General features: G+C 40.8%; 2 protein-coding genes across 3 annotated transcripts; both read right to left on the minus strand.

Annotated features, from left to right (window-relative positions):
• Positions 1–8,653: 8,653 nt before the first annotated feature.
• Positions 8,654–12,923, minus strand: mmp21 (matrix metallopeptidase 21). Its single transcript, XM_086139884.1, has 8 exons — positions 12,370–12,923; positions 11,845–12,263; positions 11,372–11,766; positions 11,107–11,246; positions 10,885–11,026; positions 10,545–10,802; positions 10,299–10,471; positions 8,654–9,608 (listed from the first exon to the last, which is right to left on the minus strand). The coding sequence occupies exons 1-8, from the start codon at positions 12,523–12,525 to the stop codon at positions 9,303–9,305; spliced, it is 1,989 nt and encodes a 662-aa protein (XP_085996010.1). The 5' UTR covers positions 12,526–12,923; the 3' UTR covers positions 8,654–9,302.
• Positions 12,924–13,033: 110 nt separating this feature from the next.
• uros (uroporphyrinogen III synthase) lies at positions 13,034–16,994 on the minus strand. Of its 2 annotated transcripts, none has more exons than XM_086139887.1 (10): positions 16,474–16,594; positions 16,165–16,238; positions 15,975–16,058; positions 15,796–15,892; positions 15,274–15,348; positions 14,381–14,455; positions 14,194–14,277; positions 13,977–14,062; positions 13,805–13,903; positions 13,034–13,719 (listed from the first exon to the last, which is right to left on the minus strand). In XM_086139887.1, exons 2-10 carry the CDS (start codon positions 16,225–16,227, stop codon positions 13,597–13,599), a joined length of 786 nt encoding a protein of 261 aa, XP_085996013.1. In that variant the 5' UTR covers positions 16,228–16,238; positions 16,474–16,594; the 3' UTR covers positions 13,034–13,596. The 2 variants fall into 2 exon arrangements, with proteins under 2 accessions (XP_085996013.1, XP_085996012.1); XM_086139886.1 differs by lacking the exon at positions 16,474–16,594 and adding an exon at positions 16,670–16,994 and having other exon boundaries at positions 13,035–13,719.
• Positions 16,995–17,034: the final 40 nt, after the last annotated feature.

The raw sequence follows: 17,034 nt of genomic DNA on the forward strand, positions 1-17,034 counted from the left end.
TACTTGCCCACGCCATTGTCATCAAAATTGTGTTTTCCCAGGGTTCAACACATTACCGTATAGTAACATACAATCGCTGCAGGGTGCGCATCGCGGCGTGATTAGGTCGGCTCACAAACACACAAGGGCTTTTTGGAATGATTAAAAATCATTTGGATATATTCAGAAAGTGGACGTAGAGACGCTGAAATAATGTGATCTATCACTGGGTTGGTTGGGTGACAATGGCTTTCTGTATGGAGTAAAATAGTGAGTAGGGCACATTCCACCAAAAGTGTGGAAATACGAGATTTTTAAAAAATGTAACTATGGCTTGAGGTTTACAAATCTGATGAGGGATGGCGTAACCCTCCCTTAAGCAAGGCATCTCCGATGTGCTTGTGGCAGCTGCCCGTTGCCCTTAGTATGGGCCCGCTCGGTTGCGGATGACTTTCAAGGTCAAATTTTGAGAATATCTTAAAAAAAAAAAAAAAAAGTTGCCTGAAAATGAATCTTCCTACCCTTCTCATGTAATAATAATCCCAAGTTATTAGAAAACAAAATTATGAGCTATGATCAGTTTTTGATTTTTAAGCAGAACACACAGGCTGCCATACAACACACGGCGTAACACCCTTCCCCCCTATTAAATAAGGAGCCCCCACCCTTCCAGCCCCATCTGTTCCCCTTGTAGAGGCAGGATGAGAGAGGGGGGAGAAGACAACGGGGGGATGCTGAGGTGAGCAGACCAGATACCAGATCAGGGTGAGATATTGAGAGGAGGCTGTTATGGGGGGGGGGGGGGTTGGAGTCGGATGATGGGGGTGGAGGCTAGTGATAGCCGGATCAGTCGGAGGGCAGAGGGGGGGAACGCAGACCCCACAAACTTGTCCGCTTGATCCTGAATGTGTTTCAATTGCTCAGTGGGGAAACAAATGTTTACACGTTTACCTCATTTATCTATCAAGTCCATTTGGAATTTTGCAATGGAGCATTTTATATTTTTATATTTTGATGAATTGTTGCATTGAAATGCCATCAAATTCTAAAGCCAGTATGTGTCTCTTCTCCTGCAAGCAAATAAACTGGACTGCTGTGATATTTACAATAAAAACCCTCAAAAGTTAATCAAGAAGTTGTTATGTTTTATTTTGTTTTTCAAACTCTTACCACCTACGCCCCCTTGCTTATTCTGTTGTATAGCGTTCCTCTTTAAAACTTATTTCCGGTTAATAGACGGCAGTGAGAGACACAACTGAAAGACTTGTTTCTTTCCTCTTGATAAGGATCATTATGACTGCCTTCAATGGACAACTAATACTAGTCTTTCTAAGACACGATATAAAACCTTGACGTGCTACAATACCAATAGCATCTACAACTGGGTTTGCCGATCCCTTTCCCAACATAAATATCACTGAAGTCAACGAAAGCAATTCCAATATTTAAATGTAGGTGAGACTGTCCTTGAAAATGTAAGCGAAGGAAACAAAGCAGAGAAATAAAAACTGAACTGGGCGGTTTCTTTCTGATACAACCACCTGCTCCATATCCAGCAGACAAAGGCCGGGATGGCACATACGCTTCCCGTCATGCTCCCAGCCTCACGACGGCGGCGATGGTAGCCAGACAGTTACTTCTGTGTGACCATGCGTGGGACAGCCTCGTCCCTCCCCGCTGACCTACAGCTGCCACTCAGACTGACATCACCAGAAAGCCCCTTGTTTTGTTCTCCCGAACTCCTCGGTAGCCAGAGGTCAAGGTTCACATTGTGGCGGGTGTGAAATTCCGCTGGCAAACATCAAGGCAAATTAGAGAGCAGAAAGCTCGCGGTGGCAAATATAACCTCTTCACACCCGCGGTGTTTACCAGGTATTTAATGCATTCCTAAATGCTGTGTAATGCATGGAGCTTCGTAATACTTAATTACACTTGCATAATTTGGATACCTCGTTCAAATTAGTGTTTGATACCTCAACTATTCTCGTGGGCAGTCGTGTAATTAGGTACTATTTCCATTTGCAGTAGAGTATCCCGCTTGCCAAGAAGGGGTAAAAAGTCGGTGATACTTGTTCTGTCATCTGAAAAAAATGCTTTTACTGCAGACTTACACAGTTCTCTGTCACACTAAGAGTTTCCCCTTCTTCACGGTATAATGGCTGCATGAAAGCTCGGGCTTGTGAATTCGAAATCCTATTTACCTCTCCTCAGCATTAAAGATCCGAGGAGCACTTTACTGAAAACTATTTGATGATAAAGCTTTTGAAATATTGATTTGAATGTGAAATTGAGAGGCCGTTGTGAAGGCATCAGTTACTGTTTTTCTCTTTTAATCCCAACCGCCTTATCTCCGGGGCAGGAGGGGAAGCAAAAAGAAAGGGACAGGAATAAAAACAAGGCTGTGTTTAGGAGTGAACGTGCACGTGTGTGTGCATGCATTCACAAATGTAGCAGCGACTGTGTCAATGTCTCTTTACGCCGTGTGACAAAATATTGCATATTTGTTTTATGTGTGTCTCTTGTTGAGTGAGCTTGATTTCCGAACCGCCGTAAACAAGCCGGAGCCTTGTTACCGATGCCACTCAGAGTTAATGTGCAAAACAACTTTCAACTCACAATCCGCTTTGCAGGTAAGTCTGAATTCCACGCTTATTACTGTGGAATAAATGCTGATCCTCGCTCTGCAGCAATACAATCTCTGGCAGCTCCTACAAATTACCTATCAAATATATCACAGCACATACTGCATGTATACCAAGGTAAATGTATTTCCATAACACGCCGTTTGGATGAAAACACGCACAGGCACACTTACATGTCAGCCTCTCCCAAGTGTGATTCTGACAACCAAGGACACACAACTCAGTGGAAACAATCCACCCTTATTCTTATTCTGTTTTTAAAATACACCTGACACAGTGAAGCAAGGCTACGCAAACAGCCATGGGAAATATATTTTCCGAGCTATAAAATGAAAAAAAAAAAAGAAAGAAAATAGCCATTATCATTACGATGTGCCAATCATGTTTTGAATTGAATTAACCTAATCAGTGAGTCAGATAGTATCTGATTTCGCTCCCGACGGTGTGTGCACATCATTCAGTGACTGACAAAGCAACTGAATGCAGCGCTGGGAAACTGGTACCAGCTCAGGGACCCAACAGCCATTCCCTGAGACTTGTGTGTGTAAAGGTCTCCCTCTACTGGTCTTTTTCCTCCCGTTGCACACTGACCTGCTCTGGGGGGAGAACGGCCCCTCCTCAAGGTACAGCATGCGGTTTTGTATTTCTTTTCTACCGCAAGGGTTATACAAGATTCTCATGGGAGATTTAGGTGCTGCTCAGTGACCTGGAAAAGGTGCAGTGTAGTTGGGTAAAGATATTTGATAATGATCTTGGTCTGGCCATCATTTAAAATGATTATTTTCCAATATTCTGATACAGGAGATTTGTCTTGCTGATCATTATGAATAAGTAAAAAAAGGCAATGCAGTACATTAGTGATTGATTACACCATATAAGTATGTACATAAGGTTAATAGACGAGGGAACTCGTCTTGTGACTTCAAAGTAGTGGTAGGTGAGAGCCGGACAGCATAGGATGGTGGCTTGTAGGATGACTCTGGTGACAAGGAAGATCAAGAGGACAAAGGCATTGCAGAAGACAAATTGGGGGAAGCTGAAAAGGGAGGAGTGTTGTATGGTTTTCAGGAAGGAGTTGAGAAAAGCTCTGGGTGGTCAGGGAGAGCTTCCAGCTCACTGGACAGCTATAGCTAATGTTATCAGGGAGACGGGTAGGAGAGCACTTGGTGTGTCATCTGGAAGGAAAGTACATAAGTTGACTTGGTGGTGGAATGAGGAAGTGCAGGAGTATATACAGAGAAAGCGGTTAGCAAAGAAGAAGTGGGACACTTAGAGGACTGAAGAGAACAGACAGGAGTACATGGAGATACAATGTAAGGTAAAGATAGAGGTAGCGAAGGCAAGACAAAGGGCGTGTGATGACTTGTATGCTCGGTTGGGCAGTAAGGAGAGAGATGTATACAGGTTGGAATAACAGAGAGATAGGGCTGGAAAGGATGTACAACAGGTCCGGGTAATTAAAGATAGAGAGGGAAATTTAGTGACAGATAATAGAAGAGTGATGGGAAGATGGAAAGAGTACTTTGAAGAGTTGATGAATGAGGAAATGAGAGAGGCAAGGGTAGAAGAGGTGACTATTGTAGACCACAAAGTGGTAGAGATTTGTAAAAGTGAAGTGATAAAGGCATTGAATAGGATAAAGAGTGGAAAGGCAGTTGGTGATATACCTGATTATATACCTGTGGAGGTATTGAAGTGTCTAGGAGAGGCAGCAGAAGAGTTTCTGACTAGATTATTCAACAGGATCTCAGAAAGTGAGAAGATGCCTGAGTAATGGAGACAAAGTGTGATGGTGCCCATTTTTAAGAATAAGGGGGATGTGCAGAATTGCGGTTACTACACAGGGATAAAGTTGATGAGCCATACAATAAAATTATGGGAAGGAGTAGTGGAAACTAGACTGAGAGCAGAAGTCAGAATTTGTGAGCAGTAGTATGGCTTCATGCCTAGGAAGAGTACTACAGATGTAGTATTTGCTTTGAGAATGCTAATAGAAAAGTACAGAGAAAGGCCAGAGGGAGCTGTATAGTGTTTTTGTAGACCTAGAAAAACCATACGACAGGGAGCTGAGAGAGGAACTCTGGTATTGTATGAGGAAGTCTGGAGTGGCAGAGAAGCATGTTGGACTGGTGAAGGACATGTATGCTAGCTGTGAGACAGAAGTTCAAGGTGGAGGTGTGACTTCATCAGGGATGAACTCTGAGCCCCTTCTTGTTTGCAGTGGTGATGGACAGGCTGACTGATGAGGTTAGACAGGAATCTCCACGGACCATGATGTTTGCAGCTGATATTGTGATCAGTAGCAAGAGCAGGGAAAAGGTTGAGGAAAATCTAGAGAGGTGAAGGTATGCTCTGGAAAGGAGAGGAATCAAAGTTAGACGCAGCAAGACAGGGTATGTGTTTGAATACGAGGAACCCGGGTGGAACTGTGAGGCTACAGGGAGTGGAGATCAAGAAGCTGGAGGATTTCGAATACTTAGGGTCAACAGTCCAGGGCAGCGGAGAGTGTGGAAAAGAGGTAAAGAAACGAGTTCAAGCAGGTTGGAATGGGTGGAGAAAAGTGTCAGGGGTACTATGGGATAGAAGACTATCAGCCAGAATGAAAGGAAAAGTGGACAAGACAGTGGTGAGACCAGCGATTCTTTGTGGTCTTGAAACAGTGACAATAACGAAGCAAAAATCTTTGTTGCTTGAACTGTCAAATGGTTTGTAAGTGAGGTGTAAACAGCTCTTGACTTCCTTAAGCACTATTAACTCAATTACACAGAGTCCTCCAATCTGGCGAAGTTTACTTTTCAAAAAAGTCACGCAATGGATCTGGACTGCAACCTTTGCAACACCATCACCAACCTGACAGCCTCAAAAGCACCATTTACCCACAAAAAAAAGAAAGGAAAAAGAAATTGAACCAGGAGCACTGCCAATAACCACACCCGATGCATAACCTTCTGCTGCTGCGTCAAAAGGTTTTAGCCTTTTACTCGTGACCCGCGGTTATATCTATGAATCTTTCCAGTCACATTCAAGCTGTACATACAATTTGATTTGTGGGAAAAAGCAGCTTGAGACCTGGAGCTGTAGAATATGGCCATAAAAAAGGAGGCATTAATTAAGATGACTGATAAATAGCAAACATAGAACCATTATGGATGCGTGAACCTTCCAGTAAATGGGGGCTATGTCTAAACTAATATAAAAGATTAAAAACTTCTTGCATTTATATAGGAGACCTTCTTGATGACAGTTCATTTAATACTCCCCAGATGTGTTTGCTTGCATCCACAAATTTTCACAGAAAAGCCTCCAGATGTCATCAGGTTATCTCTGTTTGGTTATGGGTTTATAACTAATAGTCTGCATTAAAAAACGGATATGATACTTGAACAAGGGAGGTGTTGTATCACAAAAAAAGCTATTAAGATTAAATTATTTCAGAAGAGAGTCATTTTTCTCCAGCCCCAGATTGCTGATTATAATGCAACTGATGCTAATACTTTGTTTCCATGAAAATGTATTGACATACAGTTATTAATTATCAATCCCCGTAGTGCATAATATACCAAATAATACTTTATTGCTTTGGTGATGTGAAGATGTTTTAATTACAATAAAGGTAATAACTTTGTGTAGTGATAATATTTCTGTTTTTAATGTATTAAAATAAACACTTACAATGAAAATGGCCAATATTTCTTTTCCTAAGACTGTAATATATGCGTGTGGACTTTAGAAATAGGCATCTTGCTGAAATAAGTAATGGGGGCACATGACATTTTGCTGCAAATAATTAAATAACTAAATGTGACATAAGTATATTACCATATCATTTGCTCCACTTCTTAATATTTTTTTTGACTGAACCTGACAGTAATAAGCTGTCAGTAATACAGTCAATCTTTCATAAAGTGTTATGTCATGGCAGTTATAATATTATTGTGTGTAAGAAGGTCAAGCCAATCAAAAGGCAAGCTCACTTTGTTTCTATTGAACAATTCTCTTATAATGAATTTCTGTCAGGGCTTGAAGATGGCAAGAAACCACCATAACAAACAAATCTGACATCCACAGCAATCTATAAGAAAGGAAGGTAATGTTTTAACCGCAGTGTAATAATTGATGTAAACTGTTCCATCCTTGTTTGTCCTTTTTATTCAGAAATACTTAAAAAGCAAATCGATCCCCTCTATTAAAGTCACCTCTTTGCTTGATCTGTTTCTGAAGACGCAGGAAGTGGATGAGTCATGAAATATTTTACCAAGATTTGAAAGCACGCAGTGGAAATCCTGGAATTCTTTTTTTTTTCCCCCGGCAAATATTTTGTTACCATGAATACTTTTAGAATGATATCATCCTTGAACTAAGAATCAATTCTTCTCCTGAGACAGGGCAGCAAAGTATGCATTAAGGATGTGATTAAACCGACAAGAATTTTAATGCGACCCATTATCTGCGTGCTGGAGTTTCTTTAACTGTTGTAGAACCTTGGAGATACATTGTTGCTCGACACTCGGGTTGAAAAATGACTCGGGAAGTATTTTTCCCATGCAGCTGAGACGGATTTCAGGCAGCAATGGCAATTTGTGCATCTCGGGCCGGGTTTGGGGAATTTTTTTTACATGAGTGCGTGCTCGGGGAGTTTTGTTCCATTCTCATATTTCTGCTGTGCCACGACACAGGTTTGTGTATCTCTGTGGGGCTGCTGCAGCTCGGCTTCCATCAGCATGACTGATTTCATTTATCTTAATCGCATCCAAAGAGGCCCGCGGTGTAGGAAAGGAAGCTTCAATAGCGGCACTGTTGGAGCAAAAGCACAGATCATTGAGCTGTGCTGTATAGCTGGCGGGGACTTGCAAATGTGAATAACAGTTTGCATTTAGGACCCCTCTGCATGTGGAACTCCAGGGTGCAGGAGATGTATGCTGCCTCATACTGGCATAAACAAAAAACACTGCATTGCACTGGATTAATATTAGTCTAGCGATGATCCCTGCTGAGGTATCTAGCACACAATGGTGCACAAGAACAACACATATGCAGACATGACTTCGGTAAAAACTGCATGCTAATATATTCCAAACATCTAGCACTCACTGTTAGCCCTTCGGTATTCTTTATAAAGCACGTATTAATGTATTAGCCTACTCTGAAATAGGCAGTTTTTTTTTTAATCTCCCCACAGTAATATTTAAGTTAAACAAATAAATCCTATAATCAATCAAAGAGTGAAGTGTAATAGACAATAAAAAGCCAAGAACATGAGTGCCTTTCTTCAGCGGGGAAACATCAAGGCGATGTATTAGTATGCTGCAAATGCCACCGCAGGAAGAGGAGCCCCCCCTCTGTAAATGTGTGAACAGACTCATCATCTCATGAAATCTGTCTCTTACCCTTACCCTGACATTTTGTTCCTTTGCTTATAATTGATTTCTACTTCAATTTATTAATATAGCCTACAGAGTGCCTGGAGCACAACGCTAGTTAACTGGATCCCACCAGGAGCTTAATCTCCTCAAATGAGCTGCATTAATAAGAGTGTTCAAGTTACATATTGATTACAGAATCGATGTGTGCTTCTTCACACCGTGGTGAAATGATTAGGATGAAATGGAACAACATTAAGTAACAACAACAATGGCTTGTGAGTTTTTAAATGACTTTGCTTCAATCTAAATTTCAAGCGCTCGTTGATTATGTATTAATCTTTAACCAGACAGTTATAACGAGAAGGCGCTGCTCAAAGACGCGGATCGCTAAATATATGTTTCCCCCACCTGGAGATTTTTATTGACAAAGCTTGCACTGTTTTCTTTCACATCAGCCCCGAGGCCTGTTGCACTGCCAGGAACGAATCACGACAGAAAGCTGAGTGGAATTTTGAAACAGAAATGCTTTCCCTGACACATCTTTGGGTATGAGCTTTTTGCAGGTAATTCAGAGGAAAGCGATAGTGCAGATGCAATTTCACAAAGTCGAGCTATAAGGAGGATATGTAGGGTACCTAGACAGTAATGTCTCCGTGGTGCAACAAGTAGGAGTATCTTATTCTTCACCATGACATTCTGCGCAAATAATAGAGGATGGAAAAATTCTCCTTAAATCACCTCCACTGGTGTCTTTTCTTTGCTTGTATGTCATAATATTAATCATCATTTGAGGCTCTCTTTTACAATTTCTTTGATTAAAACCGTACAGATGACTACGTAGTTTGCCGACACATTTCAGATGATGTAGAAAGAACATTTCATGAATGCAAATGTCAGTACCCACTAACAGATCTAATCAGCACGAATGTACTGTAACAAAATATATGTGCTCCATACTATTAAAAACAGAAGGGAGAGACATTTAAACATTAGCAAACAAAATAATAATATTTGTCTTTGTCTTAAGGAGAATAGTCACTAATTTTAGCAAAGCTAAACCGCAAATAATATTCAAATTTTGTCTTTGAGTTCATTTAGCAATGAACTTCTACACTACTCTGGAGAGGTTAGATGAGGGAATGTTGGTGCTGTGGTCCAACACACATTCATATTTAGTAAATTAGTTAGCCCCCTTTGGGACCTTAATCTTGATCATTTTGTCACAGTTAATTTTTTCCATTCATCTAAAGGAACCGCTTGTCTTGTCAGAACAGGAGTCGATTATGTGTACACATTTGCAACAACACCAAGCAACGCCTTAGCGAGTGAGTTTGAGAGCAGTGGGATGAACATTACAGATGTCAAACCAGTGCCGATCCACCTCTTTGTGTGGCAGCAGCCCATTCCGCAACAGAAAGGGCCTGCGCCGGCGCTCACGGTTGCCCACCACCTGCCAGAAAAGCATGCCCTTGAGAAGAAAGATGGCATTGTGGGTGTAAGAGAAGTAGGCCACGTCTATGTTGCCACCTGGATGGTCCCCACTCACCACCGCGGGGAAAACATCTCTGATGTTTTTAGGAAAGCCTCTTGCCAAGCTGTTGGCTTCCACATCAAACGCGTACACCTGTTTGAACATTGAGAGAAATCAATTGAATTTTACAATGAGGAAACAAATCGTCGAAGCCAAGTAGTTACGTCTCCAGGAATTACGGTAAGAATGAAATAGCATGAGCTTTGCCTTAATCCCTCAGTACTCGTAGCAGTTTATAGTCTTTTGTATTTATCATTTGCGGTTGTTTGTAACACAGAACCATATTTGGAAGTAAATAGGTCAGATTTAAGGCAGCAAATAATATTAACTATAAAAGAAAAAGCCTTCAAGAATATGCCGATTATGGACAATGGGTTTCCGAAGTGGTGGAAATTTGTCATTTTACAGAATATCATCTAAAATATGTTTCGGAAGCAAGCCTGTAAAATAAATGAAAAGGAATTATCAAGAGACTTGAACGTTCAAAAATGATTTAGATGGGCCTGTTCCGGGTGTTTGCACCAAGATGGAGGCTGCAATGGCTCATCTTTGCTTCAGCTTACCACGGACAGTGGGGTAACAAGTCTCAGGCACGTTTTGCTGGATTTTTGGACCTGAAAAGATTTACATCGCCTGCCTACGGAATGTGGCATGTTTCCAGATAACCCTGAATCGGGTGTTTATTTTTCAGTTTATTACACTCATTTATTCCCAAGCATGACCCCGCTCGCCCCTGTCCCATTAGTCATGTGTAAATAGAAGAAATAGACACTTCTTTCTTACAAGGGTGTTTTTGAAGAAATAGATGTGGGAGTCTCTCCTGTCGTAAACCGCTGTGTCAATAGGACCGGGGACCCCTGGGAAACCTTCAGAGATTATCCTTGGATAGCGGTGGCCCTCCGGGTCCTCTCTGAAAGCCCGATCATTATCGTTGTCATACCTCCAGTACTGAGTGCCTGCCAACAAAAACTGTCTTCACCATATGTGTTGTCTCAGCCCCGTTGTAAAATGAATGGCTCTTCATTATACCTTTAAAGAAGAAAACAGCATCTCTCTTCCTGGACCACACATGCACATACGCATCTACTCCATCCATTGGAAGGCCACGCCAGCCAATCTGCAGAGCGACTGGATCGCCATAGCGGGTTCTGTTGTTTCTGTTCTCATACAGCCAATACCAGCTGTCTCTCATGAAGTAGGTGTTAAAGCGGATGACCACCTCGCCATACGGTGTTCTCTCCCTTCTGATCCAATCGAATACGGTGTTGAAATTACCCCTACAGCCCCCTGAAGGCAAAAAAAAAGGGCTTTTATGACTTTTTTTGTGAGGAAAAGTGCCCACTAGATGGAGCTCAATCCATACACAAACCATAGAGATTCTGTATCGCTTTCCTGTCCATCCATCCCATCTCAAAGCGAGAGTCCTCAGGCAGATAGCTCGGTTGCATGATAGATCCTGGTCTGTAGATGTGGGGCAGACCTAAGACGTGGCCGATCTCATGAACTGCCACCTATCAGATGGAAAAATTCAAGCTGTGAATCTTGTGTTTTCTTCTTTCAGGGTCGCCGCATCACGTTAGCGTTTTAATACCTTGAGAAGGCTGATGCCACTGCCAGCATTAGGAGCGGTGAAGTGTTCATCATCATCAAAGTGTATGTCACCCAGGATCCAGGCGTGGGCAAATTCCTGACCGGTGCCGTCAAACCTCTGATTGCATCCCAGATGTCGTCCTGAAATACAAAACAAGTACATCTCTTTAACATGTTCGCGTTTAATTAATGTTCAGAATATTTAGGGAAACTAGTAAATCAAGAATTTAAGAAGAAGGTACAAAGATGTGCTCGCTGGAGCCTACCTGTTCCAAAGCCGAGCCTGATATCTATATCCTCCAGTGGGGAATGTATGTCCTCCAGGAACTGCAGCGGGGACACTTCGCTCCACATCCTGAAGGCCAACCTGAAAATGTACCTCTGATCTTCAACAGATAACTGACTGCTGTATCCTTCGCCAATCAGCCTCCACTTTAGTATTCTCTTAGAAAAAGCCACATGACCTGTTTTGCTCAAATCTCTCTTCTGCCTTTTTTTGGCAACACGATCAACAAGGTGGTGCTTCCTTTGCAGCAATGCTTTCGTCTGACTAGTACTCGTGTTGACATCTTCTCTTTGATCGTCTGTGTTGATGTCGTATATGCTGTTTAGTGTGGTGTTTCTTCCATCCATATTAAAATCTTCTGTGTCATTCACATTGGTCTCATTGAAAATGCCAGTGATAGTAGCTTCTGTGTCATTAACGTCCAGCAAGTTTTTCTCCGGGTAGTTGGTAGATCCTAAAGCATCATTAATTTCTTCTCTTGTTTTGTTACTGTTGGTCTCATTCAAATTACCACTGGAACCCTTTTCAATGTCTGAGGTATCATTTCTCTCAGGCGCTTCTGCGGGGTCAATTTTGTTATCGGGGACACCGCAGCGCGGTTTGTTCATGGCCATCTTGGTCGCTTCATCTAAAACCCCTGTTACAGGGACTCCTGAAACTCTCTGAAACTCCTTCAGGGCTGAAATGAAGGCTTGACTTTCGGTTGGACTCAAGCGGTCATCTTGTGGAGCATCCCTTGAGTTAGCCACTGAGGTCCCCTCCTGGATAGAGGCTTGGATGTCATCGAGGAAGTCATCAATTAAAGAAGTGTCCTCATATTGACCTGCCTCCCAGTTCACTGGCTTAAAGAATCCATATCTGGAGAGAAATAACTAAACAAATATTGTTCACTTTAAATATGAAACAAGGGAGTGTTTCATAATAGGTGTCAAGTGAAAAAATACCACCAAGAAAAAAAATAAATGAAATTTTATTTACCTCAGCTGTATGCGTGTCTGTAATTGGCTCAGCTTGATGGGCATTAAGAGTCTGTAAATCAGAATGATCCCGATTATGGAAAAGCTTCTCTGCGTCAACTGAAGTGTTAATTCTTGTCCAAAAAAGCAAAATTATCAGCTGGATAAAAGTCAGCATCGTGGCGTTGGTTTACTCCTGCGACTATACACAAGTGGGATGATGGTAGGTGAGCAGCCACACAGTTATATAGGGAAATCCTTGTGTTCTCCACACCCCAACACGATCCAGAGAAATCTTACTTTTCTCAGATTTGTGTGAAAAGTAAACCTGGCTTTGCTATACAATTGCTGGGTAGGACAGAATCATGTGCATGTGTTACATATGCTCCAGTGGTTTTGAATACAGTGTTGTGGAAACAAGCGAGCACTTTCATGTAGACAGGAACACAGGTTTAGGGCAGTAATAATCAACACCTGCTTCAAAGAGCGCACACACACACACACACACACACACACACACACACACACACACACACACACACACACACACACACACACACACACACACACACACACACACACACACACACACACACACACACACACACACACACACACACACACACACACACACACATGTTTTGCAGTGAAGAAACACAGATCATACCTTTAATGGAATCTTCCTGAAATCCATTCATTTAAACATATTGAGCAACAACAATAAATTAAATAGCTTGAATAGTGCAACATAAGGCTGGGCATATATATCAACACATACCAAACAGCTTCCATCTATGATACTGATTTGTGGTGGTGTTGTTTTGAACAAAAATGGTGGCGTTTACCGTAACTCCTTACACAAGTAAATGTACACGACACACAAATACAATGCAGCTGAATCAGAAAACTATAAAAAACAGATCGACAAATTAATTGAAAAGTAGTTTGGAGAAGTAGGTTCATTTAAAGGAATACTCATTATTTTGCAGAGAGATTACATTCACAGTTTTGCATATCTGACATGATTTTCTTTTCTCATCATGATGTATATCGATACAAAACAACTGCCTTCTGAATATCTTACTTATTTCCAATATCACACAGCCCTTGAAAAAAAGGTTTTTTCCTGGCACTAAATTGAAAGAAAAATATAAAAGCAACAGTGAACCTATACACAGCAAACAACAGTGGGGATATTACAACAAAAACACCTAATACACAGAGGAAAAAGTGTCAGATCTGAAATAGGTTACTGTAGAGCTTTGGCGATCGCCGCTGCCAAGTGTTCGGCTGTGGGCTTTTCTGCAATGCAGCTCACAAGTAGACCCTCCGCCGTCATTGCATCTCCTGTAGTGGGCCCTATGGCTGCAAACTGAAGCGAGAAGGTGCAAATTATGCTCCAGGGTACTTAGAATCTCCCAGGGAGTTCTGTAAGTTCTGCACATATGAATCTGTACCTTTATTTGAGTTAGCCTTTCGCCCGAGAGCCTCCGGACGATGTCCAGGCAAAACTTCACTCCAGATGGACTGAAGAAAGCTATGCTTGCAGGTATACCCTGTGAATATTAAAAACAATTTAGGAAATGCATAAAAAAGACTCTGCAAAATGTGCTGGCAGTGAATTTATACCTGCTCTGTGAAATAATTCTTGAGATTTTTTTCCACATCTGGATGTTCAGCTGTTTGATAGACAGTTAGTGTCTCCAGAGGCACCCCTGGAAACAAAGACAAAGATCCCTGCAGTGATAAATATAGTTCAATTACTATTTTATAATTAGTGTAACACCGGGGGAAATTTTATTAACCATACTCTTAATCTTCACACACAACAAGAGGGACTGCTCACCGTTTTCCCTTAAAGCCGTAGGCAAGACTTCCCTTTTAATTGAGCCACAGGGGAAGAAAAGAGGTGGAATATTTGTGTCTTCTCCTGTATTGAGAATGAAGTATTAGGTCAATTTTGCTATAATCATTTTTTTTTTCTTAAAATGAAACAAGAAGTAAATCAAACAAAAAAAAAAATTACCCCGTACGTTCAATAATAACACGTGACAGGACCTCTGCTGTCCCTGTGTCCTCACCCAGGGGACTCAGGCCAAGATTTCGTACTGTGAAAAAAAGGACATTAGAAATGCTTAAAAACTGTAGGATAACAAAATGGCTAATATCATTGCAATAAGTAAAAATATTTTAATAGTAAGGATCAATCAATACTGAGGTTTTGGACATGGTACTGATAAACATATTCTTGTGTGGAAAAAAAAAAAAAAAGAAATAAATAATTCAGCAAATGAAAACCCAAACAACTTAAAAATGTTGTACGAAAATCAACATAACAATCTCAAAATGAATTAAAATGCATAAAAATACATGTTTGGAAGATGTTACAAACAGCTCAATAACAAAATCATCTGTCATCAATACTAATAAAAAGTGTCTGCCAGATGCCCTAACATTGACATCAAAACAGACATTCAACAAAGTATCACTGTCCAAATAACTTGATATCTGTCTGATTTACTGAAGTTGATGACTTTACAAAAAAAAGTAATAATTTAGAAAATGTGGTGCTACCAATAGCCAAGATGCTGAAGGTGACCGATTGACCTGTTTGGCTCCTAGAAATAAATTCTAGTTAACTTAATTTCTTTAAAAACCAAAAAAAAACTGAAACAGATAAGGGGTAAGACACACTTCAGGAAGGCTCTGCACCTACTTGATCTCTTAAGACCAACTACATTAATTGTGCTTCACAGCACACTGTCACTTGTGTACCACCTTCTATCCCAATGACTACAGGAACAAACAGCTGTTCACACATACATGTCAGGAGCAGGTGCCTTCAACACTCTTATGATTATCATCACAATAAAGCCTTATATAAGCAAAGTAAAAATATCTAAAATTGATTTTACAGGCAACTTACCTAAAGCAGCAGTTGCCTTCCCAACGACGTAGATTGACTTGGAATTCCATTTGTCTTTCACTGAGTTGTTCCATTCTTCATTCAAAATGGAGAGTTTAATCAAACAAGAGAGTTGGGGTGCACAGTGCTTTCAGTAAAAGTTGAACTTAGAATTAGCATGGCCTTAAATGCCTGTGCAAGTTTTCAGTACACTGTTACAAGGAAAGGCTCTTGATGATAATGTGGACACAATCAAATAATGTATTTGTTTCTGTCCAAGCATCTTTCACACCTAAATATTCAATTATATTCAAATGTAAAGATGGATTTACAAATACCATGTTTTTCCCTTATATTGCCAGCTCTGAGACAAGTTGTAACTAAGACGAGTAGTAAAATGTCAAAATTTGAGATTTCTTCATAAAATTGTAGATTCCTGTGAGAGTATCTATCTGAATCTTCGGGGATCAAGACACAACATACAAATGTTTAGATAACTCATGGCACATATTAAATCTTTCTTAATTCTTTGACTCATCTCACCTTCTCTTCTATTGTCTGTTTCTAGACATAGTTTAACAGCTTCCACTGCTCTTGGACTGGTAAATATGAGGCCGCTATGTTTTTCTGGTTGGAAAAGCTAAGAAAAGAGGGATTTTACTTTTAAAAAATGGACGATGAAAGACGAAGCACAAAGACAGTTGTACAACTTTTCATTTTACCTTGTCAGATAAAGTGTTTAAGGAGACAAATTTGAAAGACAGCACAGGCAGGAGAGTTGCTTTGTGACCAAATGAAGCCAGCTCCTAGGGGAAATGCAAGACTAGACTTGAAATTTGCAGTTAACCATGAATATAGCTTTTTCAACTGAATAAAAGTTGGCAAAAATTAATGTTTGACCATTGATTGTACCTTAATATAAGGATCAGGTCCGGAATCCCCATCTCTAGGCTCCTTTAGAAGCAGCACATGCATTTTACTCGCGACTTATAAGGGAGGAAAAAAAGGAAACTTAGTAGAGGATACAGCTAACAAAATGACACCTGCAGAAATTGGAGGGTGGGTGTGTACGCACCGCATGCTAAGCTACACCCTAAAACTGTCATATGCACTTTGCTGATAACACAACGGACGATAAAATATTGGGACACAGATACAATACGGGGCGACAATGGTTTACGTTTTTGTCAAAACATCAACAATATTCTTGTAGCACTTTACTTTGAATTGTATTGTTTGTTTACATTAGCATGACACAGAGAATGGCAGCTTAATTTAACCACTATATTCCACAGCTGTAACGTTCAATGATTCGAGGGGGCTGTCCGTTTCCTCTTCTTAACATATTATAATATGAACAATAAAATTTGGTTTAAATGACAACATAGCTGCAAAATGCTGTAAGAAATTCAGTTACCTTGAGTCGTCCACTCTCTTCAGGCTGTGACGACTTAAAATGCAGTCGAAGACGGGGAGGTACGTTGTATTAGATTTAATTAAACTGCTGTCAAAATGATGTGTGTTCGACACCTCGTTTAAAAATAACAAATAAAAGTCTGTACACTATTTTAAAATACCAAACTTCCATTTATGTAATCGAAATTACAGACAGTACACAATTAGAACTACCTCGACCCCTTTTCTAGAGTTGGTCTATTCCATTTCGCGGCACGAAAAAACCGGACATTGAGGCTCTTCCGACACTGCTCTCAACGGCACAAATAGAGCCTTTGGAACCATAATGGCGCCTCGCGTGGTCCAGTTTCCAAGCTTGCGGTGGCG

The sequence above is a fragment of the Fistularia commersonii genome, chromosome 32 (genome assembly GCF_037954325.1).
Source record: "Fistularia commersonii isolate RoL2024-O1a breed Wild chromosome 32, RoL_Fcom_v1.0, whole genome shotgun sequence".
NCBI classification, from domain to species: domain Eukaryota; kingdom Metazoa; phylum Chordata; class Actinopteri; order Syngnathiformes; family Fistulariidae; genus Fistularia; species Fistularia commersonii.

Bases quoted from the DNA above. Each gene is read 5' to 3' on its own strand.
- mmp21 (XM_086139884.1), bottom strand. From the start codon at position 12,525: ATGCTGACTTTTATCCAGCTGATAATTTTGCTTTTTTGGACAAGAATT. The intron at 12,264-12,369 runs GTAAATAAAATT...ATATTTGTTTAG, and splicing joins CAGACACGCATACAGCTGAG to TTATTTCTCTCCAGATATGG. The intron at 9,609-10,298 runs GTAAGAAAGAAG...ATGTTCAAACAG, and splicing joins ATTTCTTCAAAAACACCCTT to GTGTACGCGTTTGATGTGGA.
- uros (XM_086139887.1), bottom strand. From the start codon at position 16,227: ATGCATGTGCTGCTTCTAAAGGAGCCTAGAGATGGGGATTCCGGACCT. The intron at 14,063-14,193 runs GTGAGCAGTCCC...CTTTGTTTCCAG, and splicing joins TACGGCTTTAAGGGAAAACG to GGGTGCCTCTGGAGACACTA. The intron at 13,720-13,804 runs GTACAGATTCAT...TTCTCGCTTCAG, and splicing joins AAAGGCTAACTCAAATAAAG to TTTGCAGCCATAGGGCCCAC.